The sequence below is a fragment of the Camelus dromedarius genome, chromosome 10 (genome assembly GCF_036321535.1).
Source record: "Camelus dromedarius isolate mCamDro1 chromosome 10, mCamDro1.pat, whole genome shotgun sequence".
NCBI lineage: Eukaryota > Metazoa > Chordata > Mammalia > Artiodactyla > Camelidae > Camelus > Camelus dromedarius.
In genome coordinates this window covers 51,093,011-51,114,594 of record NC_087445.1, presented here as the reverse complement: position 1 = coordinate 51,114,594, position 21,584 = coordinate 51,093,011, and the positions used below count along the sequence as shown (strand labels likewise).

The following is a 21,584-nucleotide window of genomic DNA, read 5'->3' as shown; positions in this document are numbered from 1 at the left end:
TTTCAAGTAATTTTTTTTTTACTGTGGTAAAACGTACATAACATAAAATTTACCATTTTGACTGCTTTTAAGTCTAGAGTTCAGTGGCGTTAATTCACACTGTTGAGCAACCATCAGCAACATTCATCTCTAGAATTTTTTAATCTTCCCAAACTGAAACTCCACACCCATTTAACAAAAACTCCCAAGTCCCACCTCCTCCCAGCCCCCTGGCAACCACCATTCTAAATTCTGTCTCTATGAATTTGGCTATTCTAAGTAACCCATAAATGGAATCATACAATAGTTGTCCTTTTGTGTCTGACTTATTTCACTTGGCATAATGTCCTCAAAGTTTATCCACGTTGTATCATGTGTCAGAATTCCATTCCTTTTTAAGGCTGAATAATATTCCACTGCATGGATATGCTGCATTTTGTTTATCTAGTTGTCATCAATAGACATCTGGGTTGTTTCAAATTTTGGGGTATTGTGAGTAATGCTGCTATGAACATAGATGTACAAATATCTGTTTGCATTCCTGATTTCAATTCTTTTGCATATATAACCAGAAGATTTACTATATCATATAGTAGTTCTATGTTAAATTTTTTGAAGAATCACCACACTCTTTTCCACAGTGGCTGCACCACTTTACATTCCTACCACCAGTGCACAAGGGTTCAAATCTCTCCACATCCTCACCAACACTTGTTATTTTCATTTTTTGTGTTAATAACTATCCTAAAGGGTATGAAGTGCTATCTCATTGTGGTTTTTGATTTGTGTTTCCCTAATGATTCGTGATATTGAGTATCTTTTCATGTGCTTATTGGCCATTTGTGTATCTTCTTTGAAGAAATGTCTGTTCAAATTCTTTGTCCATTTTTTAACTGGGTTGTTTGGCTTTTTATTGTTTATTTCTAATGTCTTTTATAAGATTATTTGTCTGTGACAAAGTAGAAATTAAAAAATATAACAACAACGGATCCTGCGCCTCAGATGATTTGAGACTCATTGCTTAGGTTTTTGTCTTTATTCTTCGTGTCTGCCTGGACTATGCAGATCCACTTTCCATCTGTCTAAATGAATAACCTCCCTACTCTGTTCAAGAATATACAGGGACTGGAAGACAGCAGGAAGTTCACAGAATATACTGGGGAAGACATGAAGTCCAAAGATGGTTATAGCTCCTTAAGTGATTAATGGGTCTTTGTGGATTGATCAAAGTGCTTTTTTTAGTGAAATATTAGCACTCTAAATGCTGTGAGTTAGGAATAATATTAATTTACAATAGTTGTAAAATAAAATTAAAGTTAATTTCAGAACTCTGGGGTATGTGAGTGACTACAGTAAGCGAAATCTAAAAATTACATAAAGAACAGAGAATGAAAACATGACTGAATATAAACCCAGTGAATCAATCATAAGAGTTTTAATTACATGGGAGTGCTAGAGTCAGCAAGACTCTATGATTAAGTGCCTGATAAAAAGGAAGAGGATGATTGCATTTGTCCAACTAAAGACCGTATTTTTTTCCTAGAAAGAATGATCAGAGCATTGATCAAAACAATGACCAGTGTATATAATATGTTAAAATTCAAGAGCAGGGAAGATAATGGACCCTAGTAACAATGCCAGAGCAGATGTTAGAATTAAAATGAAACAAATAATAACAACTTTACAGCTAATATTTATTGAGAGCATACTATGCACTGGTCATTGTGCTAAATACATGACATGTATCGTCTTAGTTTATCAACAACCCTATTACCCCCTTTTCACATATGAGAAAACTGAGGCATAGAGGAGTTAAGTAATTTGCCCAAGCACATAGAAAAAGCAGTGGCTTCCACACTGAAACCCAAGAAAAATGGTGCCAAATCCCAGGCCATTAAAAGCACTGTGCACTTAGAACATTACCCAGGGCATTTGGCCACCACAAATCTCACCACTTAGAGCAACTGTCACGACTAGCAGTCAAATACTGAGTTTTGGAGTTAGGCAGACCTGGGTTTGAATTCTAGTCCTGTCACTTGGCTCTTGGTCAGAACTTTAATCTTCTTGAGCTTCAGTTTCCCCATATGTAAGAAGCTGATACTACCCACCACGCATAGTTGCTAAGAGGATAAAATGACAGAATTTAAGTGAAATGCTTTACTGGGGTGTATGGAGACTTGGCATTGTTCCACCACGCATGAGTGGTGATTTAGGCCTTTTTCCTTGAGGTTTCACATCGTAAAAGGACGCATTTGCTTTCTGCTTTATTTGCCTTTGACTTTGACAGTCCATTACCTTGTTTTTATCTTGTGTATCTACTTCTCCCGGTGCCATAAACTTCAGCAGAAGCGCCAAACACTTAGGGCTCTTGTGCCGGGTGGTCAAGTGTAAAGGAGTCATTTCTTCCAGATCCTTCTGCATCCAGTTTGCTCTGCGAGTAAGTAAGAGTTTCATGAAACGATAATTTCCCTAAATGAAAAACAAAAGACAATACGAAGAAATTTAGCTTGAAGCCAAAAAATTTTTTTTAATTTTAAAATGTTTTAAGTATTTTAATTACTTTGCTAGAGTAATAACATTCAGATAAATTATAAAAGGAAAAATACTTACAATTCTACAACTCTATCAATTGTCTTATTTTTTCATGCTTCCTTCCAACCACTTTCTATATGCATACAGTTTACTTAGTGGCTGGTCAATATTTCACTGTGTTAAGGCAAGATAGTTTATTTAACTATTCTATTACTGCCTGCAGTATTTTCTTTATAGCATATGCTACAATGAACATGATTTTTCATAGTTTTTTTTCCATGGAATAAATTATCAGGAACCAAATTACTGGGTCAAAAGAGTTTGTATATTTTATGGTTTTTGGTGTATTTTCCAAATCGCTATCTAGTAACAACAATGTATGAATGTATTAGTTGCAGCACAATCTGACCTGTATAGCACATATTATTTATATTTAAAGTATAACAACTTTGTGAAATAAACAGAGATTTTATACCTCAAATTATAGGTGAGGGAAGTGAGATTCAAAAGGGTTAAATGTTTTGTTCAAAGTCCTCTGGTTAATTAGGAAAAGGTGATTAGGTTTCTTGATGAGAGCTATTTATAGGTACAACTTAGGTAGAAGCAGCTTCCTCAAAGTTTGGGTCCCAGACTTTTATGGTCACATAAACACCAACCCAGAAGTCCCTGTAGGCCACTCACTTGTAGGCAATGCTCTCCACATCAGTTAAACCCTTCAGTCTGGCAGAATCAACCCATTTGGAGAAAGAAGTTTAGCTACAAGCGTTAGAGCAATACATTGTGGGGATTCAGGTCAACCGTTACAGAGTATGTCTGTGTGAGCTTTGAAACTCTCGAAAAATAGTTCTTTCGAGCTCTTTCCTGGGATCTAGTTCCATATTTCCAATTCTGGTTGGATCCTTCATTATGCTGGGTACCAGAGATATTTCAAAATTAACATGAACAAACTGCATTGCATGATCAAGTTCTCTGCCTACTTCATGCCTATTTCCTCTCCCTACTCAAAGCAGAGTGGCAGGTAGGGTTTCCTGTCTTTTTCATTTTCTGAGACCCTCTACATCCTTAATGTTGTTGGAAATGTGACCTTTAAGTATTATAATTATAATGGACTAATGTTCTACTATCAAGGGCTATCACTATTAGTAAGGAAGTCATTTGCTAACTGAGCAGGTGCCCCACTGTGATGAATGTGAGGATCTAAGGCAAAGGGGATTAGCTAGAGTAACAGTGAGGTGTAGAAGGATGAATAAGACTTGTCTGCTTGCCTACAGGGGCAGAGACAGGATTTAACTCAGCTCCATGGTTGGGACAGGGATAAGGAAGAACACAGCTAGCAAAAGGGCTGGTAAGATGCACAAACTTGGAACTGACTGAAAACAAATGGATGCAGCTCAGTTATTTCCTTTCAGAGAGGCTTACCTTGACCACGCTAAGTAGAACCTATTCTGTTCTCCTTTATTGTAGTACTCTTTCATTTCCTTCACAGTACTCTCTCCAGTTTGTAGTTACATATATATTTGTTCATTTCCCTTCACTGAGATCTCCCTCAAAGGCAGTTAGCATCATAAAGGCAGAGATTATGTTTTATTGACCACTGTGCTCGGCGTGGTTCCCAGCACAGAATTAAGTGCTTAATAAAAATTACTTGAAGAATTGAGTGAATAAGAGGAAATAAAATATCTACCTTACATTTTTGTTTTTATTTAAAAATACTTATTTATAGTTGCTAAATTAGATCACAACAGTTAAGAATCTTAATTCTCAAATATCTGGTATTTGGTTACTCTTACTTTTGAATGTTTCATTTATCTAAGTTTCATTCATAGTGGACATCATTTATCTGGATTTTCTCATTTCACCCAAAGCCAGTTTTTGAGAAGGTGCTAAAATTTCCTCAAGAGGGCACCCTGCTCTAAATCTCTTGCCATCTTTTCTTTGAAAAAAGGAAATAAAAAATTCCTGGAAAAACAAATCTATGTGATACTTCATACAAAAAAAAATAAGGTTTGACCTTTCTGAGCATAACATTTCAAATATTACAGAATAATTCATCATGACCTTTTAAAGATATTCAATCAGATAATCATTGTGATTTTGAGATCTAGAGGAAGAGGGAAGGAGAAGAAGGAAACTAGAAATATGTTATAGACACAGTGCTTGGTATATTTAAATTTTACATCATTCTGGGGATTCTACCTACACAAAACATGATACATCTCAGTAATAATTACTCATTCATTCAACAAACATTCATTGAGCCTTGTTATAAAGTAGGCAATAGTGAAATGTTTGCACTTTACTTATTAGAAAGGTCTTTCACATAGATTTCATCTTTGCTCCTCAGAGGTACCGTGGAAATTTCTTACATATTAAATAAAGTATCTTCCTATGCCTCTATTTCCTCATCGGTAAAATAGTCATAACAATAGCACCCAAGATTACTGTGCAATATGAAATGATAAAGATAATATTTGTAAAGCACCTTAGAACAGTACACGAAGCAAATGCTCTGTGTTTGTTAATTTTATTACGAGCAGTTTTCCAATGTGGAGGAGGCAACAAAACATATATGGTCAAGTGGAAAGAAGAATGGCCCATGACAGAGTGCATGGAGATAGAAAGATCTGACTGAACACAGTATACAGAGTTCAGCTAGTGATTAAGGAGAGAATCAAGGATAGGGATAGGAAAAAGTAAAGAGCTGGAATGTTATAAATCACGGTTTTTCTGATTTTTTTTTTTTTACACTGAGAAAGATACCTAGACCTACAGAAGATGGTGATAAAGTACCAAAAAGAACATACCCAATGGGAATTTAGCTGGTACCCTGGGGAAGGGTCAGCTGCATGATCAGGCCAGCTTCTCCTATTCCAAAGGACAGAGACACATCAGATATCATGTATGAATGCTGGGACTAGAAACAATATAATCCATTTAGACCATGGTCAACCTCCTCGGTCTCATGAACAACCATTTACTAAATGCCCAGTGTATGGAAAATCATTTCTGAGAATGAACAAGGGGACAGACAACTCTTAGAGCTAAAATCAGGAGCGTATTTCTAGCATCATTGGAAAAGAGGAAAATACTAGTTTGAGGCAGCAAGCTAATCTGATAACCCCCTGAAGACTGTATGACCCTGGGGACCCACATTATAGGCTGTTTTGATTTCCATAAAGCCCCTTCAATACAAAAGAAAACCAACAAAATGTCTAAACATTCCTCACTATTGCTTGAAATTAGTACTTCTTAAGTTTTCAGGTTTATTTTTATTTTTATCTTTTAATGGCAGTATTGGGGATTGAACCCAGGACCTTGTGCATGCTAAGCATGCCCTCTACCACTAAGTTATACCCATCTGTTTGAGCAGGCAGATAGCTAGATATGAGCAGAGAAAGGGGGACACAGACCAAATGGCAGGAATTGGGCAGAAAGGAGGGGCACAAGCCAAATGCAGGAAACCACACATCATGTAAGCAGCAGGGGTCCCTGGGCAGAGAACGAAAAGCAGGAACCTTTGGGCTGATAAGAGATCATGCTTCTTGGGGTGACAAGTGGCCTGGGGAAGAACAAAGAAAGGTGAGAAAAGGCAGGAATTTCCAGTGTCTGAATGTAACCTTTTGCTCATTATGCCCTCATTTCAATAAAATTAGCTTTGCAGATCAGAAGTACCCATCATGCACCGACGCCATGACACTTCTGATCCAGACTAAATAAGGACAAAAATCCCTCCTCCCTTTGGGAAGGTGGAGTTGGGATGATAATCAGGAAATATGACCCCAAGTCCTTCCTTCCTCAATGAATATTCCGCCCATTCATTTTTACACCCTATGTAACTAACTTGCCAAAGAAACACAGGGCAGCCGCTCACCTGAGCCTGCAGGCTCTCCCCTTGAGAGTGTACTATCCATCCTTTAATAAATCCTTACTTTATCTTTTTTAACCACTATGTCTTATCTCTGAATTCTTTCTGGGACAGGTCAAGAACCTGGAACACCAGTTGCATCTATAGGCAACACATCCACCTGGGTTTATTCTTATAACATAAATACTTTTGGAAGGATTTGGAAGTTAATAATTCAGTAACATCTCTTAGGGACACACAGAACCTGATCCAGAGGTGGTCTATTTTGGATCTGCTTTTTAAATTTCTGACTGCATAGGAAATAGTATAAGAGTAAAACAGATAACAGATCAAAAGAGTGCATATTCTTAAGAAAACTCTGGTGGTAAGTGAACAGAAGTGAGAGCTAAAGGAACAAAAAAGTCCTGATTTCATTACTAAAAGTACATTAACTCTTATACGATGAGGTGTATTATGCCACTGAAATGTGAAAATATTTTCTAACGTCTTAGAAACATTGAATAAGATGTTGTTTTCTGGTTTTTGGTTTTTTGTTGTTGTTGCTGATGTTACTAGGTACTCATAATCCTCATCTTCATCTTCCTGTAATTATTAGCACCAAGAGCTTTTCTTGTTTGTAATGTAAATGATTATGACATTTGGATTTTCCCCAAATACATGAAAAGGAGTGCAATATCTGAAAGGGTAAAAGAGAATGGAAAAGCTCTCTGACCTGAAGAACAGCACTTGAAATGAATCTAGGAAGCAAATCAACTCAAAATGCCACTTTTAAGCTCATATTTTTGTCTGTGCAATTCTCTAAGATGAACTTCTTTTTTAAGGAAGAGTCATTTAATCTTAATAACAATGATATGGAAGTTTTGTGTGAAATACTTTGATTTTTTTTTTTTTTTGCCCGCGTTCCAATACTTTGATATTTTGCTTTAGATTTTTTCATTTTTAAGAAATAAAATGTAACACATGTGGTTAATACTCCCTTTGGGCCCTCCCCCAGTTCTATTACCTTCTCTCCCTCTTTGGAGTCTACTATCCTGAACTTGGTAGTTATCATTCCAATGAATGTTTTAATACATTTTATTTCTTACAAATACATGGATCCATAAGCGACACAGTATTATTTTACATGTTTTCAATTTTTATATAAGCAGCCCTACATGAATCACTCGCCACCTTTTACTCAAAGCAATATTTTTGGGATATATTCAAGTTGCTTTGGTTTATACATTTTCATTGGAGAAAGCCGTATGAAAATATTACCTTTATTCTCAAAGGGAATATTTAGCATGTTTCTCATTTTTCATTGTTACAAACAATATTGTAATGAATTTTTTTGTGCACACCTTCTCATAAATGTGCTAGTTTCTGAAGCTGCTGGGCTGAGATTGTTCTCACAAGTAATTACTCCCAACTTACATTCCCACCAGTAATGTCTGAGAACTCTTGTTTCCCTACATCCTCTCCACACTTGGTTTTGTCAGACTTGCTAACTTTTGCCAACATAATGGGTATACAATTGTGTTTTGCCAGGGATTTAAGTTTCATTTCCCTTATTGAGGTGGAATGTCTTTGTTTGTTTATTGGCTATTTGTTTCCTTTTCTGTGAAGAGCTTTTCTGTGTTGTTTACTCATTTCCCAACTGAGCTATTTGTCTTCTTCTTACTGATCTGCAGGAGTTATTTACATATTCTGGATACTAAGTCTTGGCTTGTTTTGCAAGTATTTTCTCTCCTTGTGTGGCTTTTCTTTTTGCTTTGTTTACACTCTTCCACTAGGAATTAATTCATGATCTGAATGATGATACTGTTAGCTGTCTTAGCATTAGATTTCTTCATATATTTTGTTTGCCAGCTCATCTTAAAGAGAAGACTGTTTGCTGCTATTTTTTGTTTGTTTTGTTTTTCCCTTTTTCTCTTTGCTCACCCTTATAGTTGCTAACACCCTGCTCCTGGTCCATTATAAGAATCTGTTCTTGTAATGATCTTCTGCAGCCCCGTGTCTAGTGATTCTAGGGGTATCGCAGTTACTGTCACTGAGCCAGTGGGTAGCTTCCTGGTCCTGAGGCTTTACCTTTGTCCTGCTCCTGCCACTTCTTTAAAACAGCTTCCTCTAAAGCTGTAGTTTCAAATTAAAACAAGGAATCCCCGAAATTCTAAGTATTTTCTTGGCTTTATTGGGAATATGACTACTTTTCACTGTCTCAATGGGAAAAAAAAAAGAGAGTATCTTCTTTACTAGACACATTTTTCCAAAACCAATACTTTGGGATCTACATGTTTCCTGATTAATCTCTTGGCATTCTTAGTTCTGTCTGTGTCCTCAGCACCTATATTTACTCTCATAGTTGTTGGGGAGAAAACAACTGTTCACCAAGTATTCACTGTATTTTTTGTTAGTTTATAGGTTTGTGTATAATTTTGTCCTGGAAATATGATAACTATATGTATAACAGCACAAATAAATGTAAAGTAGGCATTCAGCCATATTTCATTCTGAATCCTAACCATATCATATACCAAAAGATACATTATTTAAAACTGAAATGAAAATAATAGAAACATGATTTGTTATTATTAATTTTAATGATATCCATATAATTATATACTTATAAACTCTCAAAGCATTTACAATATTAATTTTTAAAAAAAAGCACTATCCTTAGGAAGTATATAGGTCATAGATATCAATAATCTCATTATACCAAACTTTCCTGTAATGGCTGCAGACACAAATGAGTCTTAGAAATACCACAACGGTGTTGGGAGAGGTAGACCGCCATGGGCCCTGAGTGTCCCTGCATGTTCTTACTAGGTATGCCAAGAATGCAAAGCTTTGACTTCTCTTTACTTGGGCCATTTCTCAGAGTTGGGTTTGTAGCAAGCAATCTTGAGGGACATTAATGTCCTCTAGGACATTAGACAAAGAGCAGTCTTGCTGACTACTTACTAAAGTCTGGAGATGCCCCCAATTTAGCAGTCCTCAGATGCCATGTAAACACAGTGTGTGCTCAGTGTCCATCTGGGTTCTCTGCATTGCCTCCTGGTTCGTGGGGGCAAGGTTAACTGATTGAAAAATGCAAGTGCACATGTTCTTTGCTGTGCCATCAGTAAGAAAACTTTTTTTTTTTTTTGGCTCTGATGATAGTCTTTTGTCTTCTGCCAGTACCCATTAGCTTGTAATAAGTTAGCATATACAAAGAAAAAAGTAGGGTATACTAAATCCATGATCTGACAGTACAGGAAATGAGGAGGGGATGCTGACAGAGATACAGTTTTCTTGAAGAGTAAGGACAAGGGCCCTGCAGGTCAGGTTCGGAGATGAGAAGATTCCATGTGATCACACCCAAATGATGGGCAAGCTGGGGGCAGTAAGGGACCCCACTAGCCTATCTGTTAATGACTGAATGATGAGGAGTAGGATTAAAACAAACTGCCCAGTTGGTGCCATGATCTTTGCTCACCTTCCTCTGGGCAAGCAGAGGAAGGGATGATAGCATGACAATGGAGCAGCAAGCTGAACAGCAATGCGGTTGTGGCTGCTGAGCCAAGGAATCTCCAAAGTGGAAACAAATGGTGAGAGCAATGGGGACCTTGCTATTTAACAAAGAACTTTCAGTGGACTGGAAACATTAGAGGTTCCTTTGGTTGAGACACGAGTGAGCAGCTGCTCAAAAGTGAAAATGAATGCAAAGCCTTGCCTAATAGCAAAGAGTCAACTCTCCATGTGCCTGATCCCTGCTGTAGCCTGCTTTGTCTGGCAATGAAGACAAAGCACTGGGTGTAGAGGTGGCCACTGTCTGAAGCAAAGTTGCTGGCTTAATGGTGCCCTTGAGGTTCCCCTGAGTGCCTTGGCTTGGTTTACTGATGATTTGGCTAAGTTAAAACCTGATGTTGTCCATTGGGAGGCAATCCAACCACAACTGGCAGGCAGTCCAACCTCAGTGCCAACTCTGGAAGACTGACTGTGGTAAGGGCAGGTCAGTGGGCTGAAGTGAAAGCCATAATCCTTACCTTAGACAATATTCTTAAATTTAGGACATGTTTTTTCTAACTCATGGGATGTTGGCAATATTCCAGTCACCTGATCTGCCACTTGGAAGACTACAGATTAAAGACACCCCTCTTTGGGGCTACAAACTATGGAAACAAACTGTGGCCGCCAATTGAATAGTCTGGGTCAGTCATGTAAATCCCACAGTAAGGGCCTGTTCTCTTATGTGACCAACTGGAATCAGGTTGCTGAATAAGCCTGCATTGCCCAGGTCATTGGCCATTTGCCCCCTGGATCCATTACCATACTAAACATGGCAATGAATCCATCACCATAGGCTGGGCTCAAAGTAAAAGGTATGTGTTTGATGTGAAAGTTACCACTGCATACCACACTTGTTTGTTCTTCTTAGTTGGCCTACTTTTTTTATGATGAAGGAAGCCACATTAACAGGGCATTGCCCCTGCCCATTCTAGGGGAGGACTTTTGACCAACCCTTCTCTGGGCCACCGTATGCCTCACCATTGCAGACATTTTTTAGGTTACAGTGTTTCAGGTTACTGTCTTATTAGCCTACACCAGCCACAGCACTGAGGCCCTTGAAAATACGGTGTTTTATATATTTGGGTTTCCATACCATCTGACTATGATGTGTCTTTTGTCACAAAGACCCTCCAAAAATGGGCCAAGAGTTAAGGTATTTGATGGACATTCTATGCCCCCTACTGTCCTCCGGAATCTGAAATAAGAGCCAGCAAGGCCTCCTTGAAAATAAACTCAAAAAAATGTCTGACTCTACCACAGTTACCTCCTCCTGGTTCATATACCGAAGTGAGGTAGTTTGGTTACTGAATATGGCCACCCTCAGAAAGAGTTCATCTCCTCTTGGCAGCTGCCTGGGAAATAATCAGGACAAAAGGAGCAGGGGATCATTGAAAATTTGGGATTCTGCTCTGTCCATTTCTGGTTATGATGCTTCTTTCTTTCCCCTAAGAGTAATTCCAGGCTGGGCTTCTTTGTCTACCCTCTGGGTGGCAGCCCAGTCAAAAGGGAGCTCAGAGATTCAAACTTAATTCTGGTTCAGCCACCTGGATTTGTTTGTCAGTTGACATGGTCCTAGATCATAAATACCCATAATGACCACTTGATTGAGTACACTGCTCCCAAAGTCCTCCTGTAATGCCCATGTAGGCCCAGGTAGGAGATATAATGGGTCTTTGTAAATCTGTCCTATATGCACCTACCCTTCTAGATGAAAGGTATGGGTGCAAATAGGAGATGATTGGAGAAAGGGTAAAAAGTTCTAGCTATTAGGATAGAACACACTGATTTTTGTGGCCAAGGAGGGAATTCAACAACTTGAGCACCTGGGAAGGTCCTACTGCATAGCACAGGTAACTACAGTCAATATCTTGTATTAGCCTGTAATGAAAAAGGGTATGTATACCTGAATCACTATGCTGCACCACGGAAACTAACACAGCATTGTAAATCAACTATACTTCAAAGAAAAATTTGCATTGCTTTCCCCAGTCACAGATATTCTAAATGGAAATAAGAGGACAGATTGTGCAATATGGAAGAGGACTCCTGAATGGGTACAGAATGGAGACTGGTGTCAACAACTCAAAAGATAGAAGAAAAAATTGGATTAGGGATGAAGATTTTGAGTTCTGGTTTTTGGTTTTTTTTAAACATGTGGAGTCTGAGGTGTCTAAGGGAAATCTATATAGAGATGTCTAGCAAAAAGAAAACCAGAAAAGAATATATATATGGATCTGAAGATTGGAGGAGATGGCTAGATTCAAGACACAGGGTTATGAATCATCTATATTAATAGCTGTTTCAACTGTTTTCTCCAAAGACATAATTTCTGGCATAACAACATTGCAAATCAACTATACTTCAATTTAAAAAAAGCTGCATTGCTTTTCCCAGTCATAGACATTTTCCTTCTTTCTTTAAATTTCTGATTTCAAACCTAAATACTATATTTTACAGCTAACATCTCTAACTACTCAACAACTATGATGGTGACCACATCATTAACCTGCCATCTTAAGCAAGTCTGAAAAAAATTAAAAAAAAAAAAGGTATTTGACAATTCTCTAAGCAAAAGCTAAGAATGGTACTTCAAAGACAAAATAGGAGCTCTATTTGTTGTTTTTCAAGTTTAAGATGTTTGTCCATCTGGCAGAGCAGCTAGACAATACATTCATTAGCCAAGAACATCTCTCTGGCTTGAGACAGATTCTGGCTCTCAAAGAGGATTGAACTGAAGGGAAGGAAACATCTTTAGTTGCTCTGTGGCTGAACTCTTCTAATACTTCTCTTCAATGCCTCCTTCAAGCCTTGGCTCCATCCACTAACTTGGTTTCCATAGGAATAGACAGAACTATCAAGTGGCACATAGTCAAACAGCACAACAGAAAGAGAAAATGTTACCGTCAAAAAAAAAAAAAGTAGACAGACTTCTCTCTGAGAAAAGAAACTATGGAAAACTATTGACTCTGAGACTTCCTTACCCAATGCCGGATTTTTCATGTGCTTTTCCTGTCTGATATAGCCTAGTTTTTAAGATTATTATGAAAATTAATCCATTCAGTGGAGAACATTTCATATAAAAAATAAATATTAAAAAGTTATAAAGTGCTGTGATGCTTATTTCCACAAGTATAATTCTGTTGTGCTTGTGAGTTGCCCTCATTTATTCAGAGTGGTGCTTTAAGTTGGCACAACCTTTTGGGATGATTATGAAATGTATTTTGTTTCCCATAATTGATATTTTATTTATAGGAAAACATTTCATCTCTTTAAAAATTAAAAAAAAAATTTATTGAAGTATAGTTGATTTACAATATTGTGTTAATTTCTGGTGTACAGCAGAGTGATTCAGATATATATATATATATATATATATATATATATATATATATATATATATATATATATATATCTACACACACACATATACTTTTTCATATTCTTTTCCATTATTTCATCTTAAATCAGTAATTCTCAAACTCTAGCATGCATCAGGATCTCTGGCGGGCTGGAAAATGCAGATTGCTAAGGCATTCCCTTTAGATATTTTCATTCACTAGCTCTGGTGTGGGGTCCAAGAATTTACATTTCAAACAAGTTTCTGGGAGATGCTGGTGCTGCTAGGTCCAAGAGTTCACATTTTGAGAATCATTGTTTAAACAAAGAACCTATGAGTTCTCAATCCAAAGAGCTTAAAACACACACACACACACACACACACACACACACACACACACACACACACACACACAAAAGCCTGTTCCGCCCCCAATCAATGAAATCAGAATTTCTGAGACTTTGAAATTAATATTTCCTAAATGCGTCTGCAGTTGATTCGAAAATGGTATCAAGATTGAGACATGCTGACCTAATTCAGTGACTCATTCAACATTCAACAGTTATTTACTATGTAATTACTCTGAATCAGACACTATGCTAAGGGTTTTGGAAGCTTTAAAAACAATTAAAATACAAATGTACACTCATTATGCGCTACAGTGCAGTACAGGCAAGGAGGGGTAAGTGCATAAAAAACACAAAAATACACCAGGCAGGTTGCATGAGGATGAACTTTCAGCCCTTTGTGGTGAGGGGAAAAGGTTAGATCAGGAAAGACTCCATGAGGAAGACGGCAGTTGAGCTGGGTCTTGATTTGGGATCACCAATATTTTAGCACCTCTCCATGTCACCATTTTCCTGCCCCCTCCCCATTTCATAATTACGGACAACAGATATTTCCTAAATTTCATGTAAAGTGCTATACAAAGATAGCCTTGAGTCTTATCCCCACCTATTCCAATCAGTTTGCACCTGTAAGTTCCTCCTCCTAAATTTTTGACATTAGTGAAGTTATATATATCAAGTCTCTAGGCATCCACTCTTTACCTGGCCCAGTTATTCCCACACTATCCCTCACTTTGGCCATTACAGTTAGTGAAGCCATTTGCAAATGTTACTGACTACTGTAATACAATGAATGAGATCAGCCCTATGTAAGGACCAGCTGTCAGAACTCTGAAGAGGAGTCTAACCTAGCCTTGAGGGGCCAGTAAAGGCTTCTTGGAGAAAACAGTGCCTGTGCTGCCTTTAAAGCCAGGTGAAATGGGAAGGAAGCTGACTGTACAAGGGCATTGTGAGTGGAGAATGAGGGCAAGGAAGAGGTGATTCGAATAAAAGCTTTAAATAGTACATCTGAGGGTAGAGTAGAACGGGAGACACACAAAGCTGAAGCCAAAAAGGTAAGCAAGGGCTAGGTGATGAAATTTGCCAGACTAACAAGTCTGAACTTTTTCCTTAGAGTTTCTGAAGCAGTACTGAAGGATTCAAGTAAGGCAGTGACATGAGAGGGTCTCAGCCAGCTCATCCTTGCATCTGAAGGCAAGTCACTGATTTTCTCCCAGCCTCAGTTTCCTCCCACAAGAAAAATAAGGAGGTTGGATTATGATCTAAAGGCTCATCCAGCTGAATGTTCATTGACTCTATGATTCTAAGACACAGAAGACTCAGTCTTTATAACTACTTCAAAATTAAACTTTTTTATTACAGCTGGCTCAACAATAACCTAGATTTCTAATGATTTCCATTTTTCCTAACCACAGGGTAATCGTTTTTGAGTCTATTTCCTTTCTCCTGATACAAAAATTCATTTTTCTAACATAATGAGGTTCAAGCTTTATGGGAGCCAGAAATGCTACCTCATGGGGAGGCAGCATGGTATAATTAAATGAGACAGTATTTTGGAACCAATCAGATCTGAGTACTTCATTGGCTATATTAACTGCAAGCATGTTACTTCCCAAAGCCTCAGATTTCCCATTGGTTAAAAAAAACCTATAGTGACTGGTTCACAGAAAGGGCTCAATAATTGCTAGTTTCTTTCTCAGAGACCATGATGGTTCTCTTCTCATCATAAAAGCAGTCTTTGCAAACAAAACATTTTTTATTTGACCATGTTTGTTTCAGAGACCAAAAAAGTTGGAAAGTATTTGCTCCTAGTGTTCTCACTGATATCTGTTATAATCTGCCTGGCCTATTCTCCTCACTGACCCTGACAAGGCTTCTGAGTTTCATGGCAAGCCGTTACTTAAAAAAATCATGTTTTAATATTAAATTCAGAAGCTAAATCCAAACAAATCTTGTTTACCATCTGGTTCCAAGCAGCCCAAGTCTTGTGGTAGGCTCCATCTTTAGTTTTCCAACAATGTACCTTACTTTTATTGATCCTAACATGCAGTTAAAAAAAAATCAATTCATCTACTCAGCTAAGATATGTGCCTTTGGGGAAGCTGTTTCAAGCAACTGATTGAATCCATTTGTTGGCTTCTTTGCTTTAGTTCCATACTATGGATGGGATTTCTTAGACAGTGAAGAGGACAAATGGCAAATAAATGTGTAAATAAATTCAATTAAACTCAGAAACCCTTAATGAACCCCATGCGGGCTATGCATTAAAGGTTTCAATTAAATGTTGAGCACTAACTAGTAATGTGACTTGGTAACTACTACCCACTTTCAGAATGGTAGCCAAGGTCCTCATAGTGGTGATGCTTGAATTCAAACATGAATCTTCTAGTCTCAAATCTAGCCATCTTTAAAAAATCAAGTCACAAACCACCTCCATGTACAAATCAATCCCCGAACCCTGTACTGCTCCTCAGCTTTCTTTCACTGTTCTAGGACCTTTTCTCTTTGAAGCTAAGGAGGCAACTGAGTTGGTAAAAAAAAAAAAAAAAAAAAAAAAAAAAATCCTACAGTTTGGTAGTTACACTGGGGAATAAGGATTTGCAGATCAAAGGCTATTTTTAGTTGTGCCATTTGGTAACTCATCCTAGGGTAGGTGTCCTGTTTGCCACAGCTATGTTTTTATTCTAATCTAACAGTTCTAAGTTCATCACAATTCTCAAATCAACATTTCAGTATCTCCCTCAAGCTCACTGTGAACCAATGAGAAATAAACAAACAAAATAAAACGAACTTTAGAAAGTCATTCAAAAATTATGAATTATATATTTTACCTGTATTGAAAAATTTGGAAAATCATTGAAAATTGGGAAAATAAGAAAAAAGATCACCTACAATTCCATTACCCTAAGCCTAACATAAGCTTTGTTGGCATTTTGGTACAATCTCTACCATTCCTTTTTAGCTTTTTTGTTTAACGTGAGAGGTGATTTTTATAGTTTCCATCAGACTATACATCTAATTTCATATCTGGAATAAGCAGTGATTTTAAGAATAGCTTTTACTATAATAATAACTGACCCAGGTGGGAGTGGTCAGGCGATGTTAACACTAGTGGGTGAAAGTTTGAGGAGTAACAGGATATTTACGCAGTTTTAACTTAGCTCTCCATAAAATACTTATTAATCACAAAAGGAAAAAAAAGTAAGGTTACAGTGGAGCAATCTGACAGGTGTCAATTTATCCAAATGATTAAAGTTAACATCACCAGTAAGAGTACAAATGACGTCATGTGCTTTCTGATATGGTGCACTAAGAACACAACATCACTCCTATGGTATTCTCACCAAAAAAGCATAACCTGAATTATGAGGAAACATCAAACAAATCCAAAATTAAAGACAATATAGCTAGCCTATACTCTTAGAAAATAATGTCTGAGGAAAGACTGAGGATCTTTTGAAGATTAATGAAGACTAAAAAGACATCATAATTGAATGAAATGCCCAATCCTGGATGTTCTTTTATATAGATGACATTGTTGGGACAGTTGGCAAAATCTAAATAAGGTTTATGGATTGGATAATAGTATTTACGTTAATTGCCTGATTTTAATAATTGACCTGTGGTTATATAAGAGAATGCTTTTTTTTTTTTTTTTGAGAATGTCCTTTTACTTTATTTTTTTTAAATAGGAAATACGCCCTAAACATTTGGGTGCAAAGGAACATCACATCTGCAACTTACTCCAGATGGTTCGGAAGACAATGTCTCATGCTCACATATACTGAGAGAGAAGGATAGAAGGATGAAGTACACACATTTGGGGAATCTGGCTGAAGGGCATATCAGAATTCTTTGCATTATTCTTGCAACTTTTCTGTAAATGTGAAATTACGTCAAAATACAAAGTTAGAAGAAAAAAGAAAAAGCTTAACTTTTATTATAAATGTAATAACATATTCATTAAAGATTTCAAAAATAGAGAAAAATATAAAGAAGAAAACAATGAGCAGCCTGCATCTGACAAACCTGAAGAAACCACGGCTTACATTTTGATATACTTTCTTCCTATCTCTTACCTACAGGGAATGTTTCTTATCCTCAGATTACATTCAAATTTTGAAAAGTTCCATAATCACACCTTAGTTAATATTCACAATATCCCTGTTGTGAAAGCCAGAAGGAGACCCAAATTCAAAAAGATTAAACTATGAGTTTATTTTAGGAAGACTATTAGTTTATATCATAACAAAAAAATAATTTCACTAAGTAACCAGTTGACTATAATTCACAAACTGGCTGAGATTTAGTTTCCTATAAAATGATAAGTTTGGAGATGATTTCTAGGATTCTTTCTAACAGTAAAATGCTACAATTTTAACCTCTTCTATTATCACCAACATTTTATTTTTGTACACAGAAACTGTAGTGCCTAGCACAGTGCCTTATGTACAGTAGGCACTAAATAAGTATTTTCTGAATGAATAACAAATGCATTACAAATTATAAAATGGATAGTTATATTACAGAGGTTATGAAGATAAAATCATACATAAAAGTACTTTGTAAAGTATAACATGATTATAATTGATTGTTATTACTGATGATTTGGAATAGAAACAATATAAAACAAATTGTTCATTCTGAAATAGAGATTAAAAAGTTAAGATACGCCACCTTTTTTAAAAAAAAGAGATGTCACCTTTTTGTAGGAATCTAAGAAATTTACTATGAAGTTTATTTCTATATTACTCTTGTTTCGAGTATAATTCACCTTATTCTCATCAATAACCAATTTAACTGACTGTTTACAGACAGATGGAGAGACAAATGACAAATTAGTACTCCCCAGGTTTGTGGCATGGACATAAAAAGTGAATTTATTTTTCAAATACCTTTTATAGCCACAGCCTTGCAAGTAGAAGATATCTTATCTGGTTTACTATTGATCCAAATGACAAGGCTGAGCATCAGATTAAGGATATGTCAGAAACCTGAAAGAAGGCTACCAACAGATGCAGCAGGATGGTAGCGTCTTTCAAAATGATCTATTAAGGCTACAGTGTTTATAAAGGCAGTTGAGAAAACACAGCACAATATACAGGGTTGCATCAAGTAACCAGCACAGCACCCATAAAAACCTCTGATACTTAATGTGAACCCCACACACCATTTATAGTACCTGTTTATTTCCAGCAATAAAAACTATTTACAGATTTTTTATGCTAAAACAAAAGACACAGGGCTTTTTCTTCACCCTATATCCCTTTCCTATTATCACAGTTTCCTTCTCAACAAATGCTAGTATTTCTAAGAGATAATCTGCTTTAAGACAATGGTAGATACTATCTAATTTAAATTGACTGCCAATCAGAAAGATCAAGCGCAATTCAAGAATTTAATTCTAAGATATCTTCTTTGGTGATAGTGAAATATGCTTAACTAAGTATGGTAATGACTAAAAAAATACCATGCCAAAATGGAGTCCTGAAAAGTAAAAATTCTGACTGTTTCTTATTTATAGTACAATATTTAGTGGGGGAAAAAAAAAAAAAAACAACAACAACATCTTGGGGATAAAATACTAAGCATGTTAAAAAATATATATATATATATATATGTGTCTATATATATATATAAACAAAAGAAGAAACCTGATCAGAGGTGGGAAAACCCGTCTTTTGTGATCACCTTGGGATTAGCACTTCTTTAAGGGAAGATCCATTACTTTCTAGACTAGGATGAACTGAAGAATTTTGTGAGAATCATGGGAATAGAAAAAGCTTCAGAAAATTCCCCTTTCAGATGGCTTTAGACAGACTTATACTGTTTTTTCAAAACCCAGAGTGCTCTAACAATTTCAAGGGACCAACATTTGACATTGTTATAGGCTAAAGGGATAGACAGCTACAGACTAAAACTATTTAAAACACCAGCAAACTACTTAACTTTTTAGTTTGCCTTCTTAGCTAGCATGTGACATTTCACAGCAATAATAAAATCTGTTTTTATTTACCATCAGCTTAAATAGTAGCAAATATAAATTTAAATAGATTCCCATTTAGCTCTAACTAGTTCCCTAAACATGAGCATATCGTTATCGATCATCAACTTTGTGAATGTAAGGCATTGTTTTTATTTTTATTTTTTTAATTTTAGGGGGGTAATTAGGTTTTTATTTATTTATTTATAATAGAGGTACTAGGGACTGAACCCAGGACCTCATGCATGCTAGGCATGTACTCTGCCACTGAGTTATACCTTCCCCTCAAGGCATTGTTTTTATTTTTATTTATTTATTTATTCTTTATCTATAATTTTTTTTATTGTGCTAAAATACATATAACATCAGTCTTGCCATTTTAACCATTTTAAGTGTACGATTCCATGGTATTAATTAGATTCACAATGTTGTGCAACCATTCCTACTATCTATTTCTAAAACTTTTCATCCCCCCCAAAACAGAAACTCTGTGCCCATTAAGCAATAATTCACCTCCCTCTCTGCAGAGCCCCTGGTAACCTCTGGTTTACTTACTGCCTCTATGATTTGCTTATTCTAGATATTTTATGTAAGTGGACCCCTACAATAATTGCTCATTTGTAACTGGCTTATTTTATCCTAACATAATGTATTCAAGGTTCAACCATGTTTCAGAATTTCATTCCTTCTAACAGCTAAATATAAGGCATTGTTTTTACATGTGATGAGTAAGACAACTTTCTGGGCCTCAGTTTCTTCAACTGTGAAATAAAGGAATTAAGTTAAGTTATAAACTAGTTTTTACCAAAGTGTTCTACATATCACCAGTTCTTTAAGATGCTATTAGTTTATGCTTTTTTAAAAAAGTATTGAGATCAAATGATTATTAAAAAATCCTGGATAAAAAAAATACACAGGTTTATTTACTGTGTGACTTTTCAGAGCCTTTAAGATGCTAATATGCACTGTGAATTTCCCAGAAGGAGTATGCAGTATTTCCCAAACTTACATGACCAGGTGACCCATTTTTCATACATTTCATGAGAATTCCGTCCCAAGGAAGAAGCTTTGGGAAACGTCATACATAATGATTCTCAAGGTCTTTTTAAGCTTTTCTAATTTTTACTTTTTTTAAATAAGATACACAGAGCAGCTTAATAACTACCCTTAGTTTTCTTGGATATATTATGCTTCAAAAAAAAACTCACAAAGTCAAGGAAAGAGTTACTTGAGATTATCATTATCAACAACAAAAATCAAGCTACTGGGTAAAGGATAATATAAAACATTGAGAATAAATGCCAGAAAATGTGGCAAGAAACAAAATTTCAAAAAAATCACCAAAAAAACCCCAAAATGCTTGAGGCAGAGATTCTTTCCAATGAAGCCTCCTTTCAATCTGCTTTATCAGAAGTAACCAATACGTTCTTCACAATGGCTCACCAAAGATGCTAAGCATCAAGTATATACTGCACTTTGTTTTAAACCTTAGAAGATAAATTTGTCTGTAAGTATGGTGAAGTAGCTATCTTACTATCCCAATATGCCTTGCCTTCACCCTCTTCAAGCCCATCACATTACTTTCATGTTCAAACTCCCAATCACATCCTTAACCCTCCTCTGCCAATGGATAAAAGATATTGCTCTGGTTAGAAGAGGTGGCAGTAAACAGGGTTGTAAAGCTCAGAGCTTCCAAGTGCAGTCATGCACATCTTAAGAGGATTTCTGGTAGCCCATAATAAATCTAGTTAGTCCAAGAAGACTAAATTTATGAATGACTCTTCTCAACAACAGAGCCAAGTTCAAGAATGACTCTGGTGACTTAATAGTGAAATAGTCAATGGAAAGGGCAAACTTTGGACATGCAGCAAGTTCTTTAATTCTGAAGGCCACCAAAATAAGTAAGCAATGTCTATGCATGCTACTGTATGAAACTGAAAGGTTTAAGCTGTAGACAAGTAATACAGGGAAAGAAAGGATGCGGAAAAAAGAGAAAGAAAGAAAGGAAGT

The 21,584-nt window shown here is 36.4% G+C and overlaps 1 protein-coding gene across 14 annotated transcripts in view; it reads right to left on the bottom strand.

Moving 5' to 3' along the window:
* Positions 1-21,584, bottom strand: part of INVS (inversin) — a 122,004-nt gene that overhangs the window by 53,921 nt on the left and 46,499 nt on the right. For 10 of the 14 annotated variants that reach the window (XR_004136298.2, XR_010382761.1, XR_010382763.1 and 7 more), the window contains one exon: positions 2,275-2,448. Coding sequence is in view for 9 of the 14 variants with exons in the window: in XM_031450097.2 (XP_031305957.1) it covers positions 2,275-2,448 (174 nt within the window). In the remaining 5 variants the exon portion in view is untranslated. Of the gene's footprint in view, positions 1-2,274; positions 2,449-5,315; positions 5,377-21,584 lie in introns of those variants that run through there. The other 4 variants (XM_031450101.2, XM_031450099.2, XM_031450104.2 and 1 more) reach the window with 3 other exon arrangements.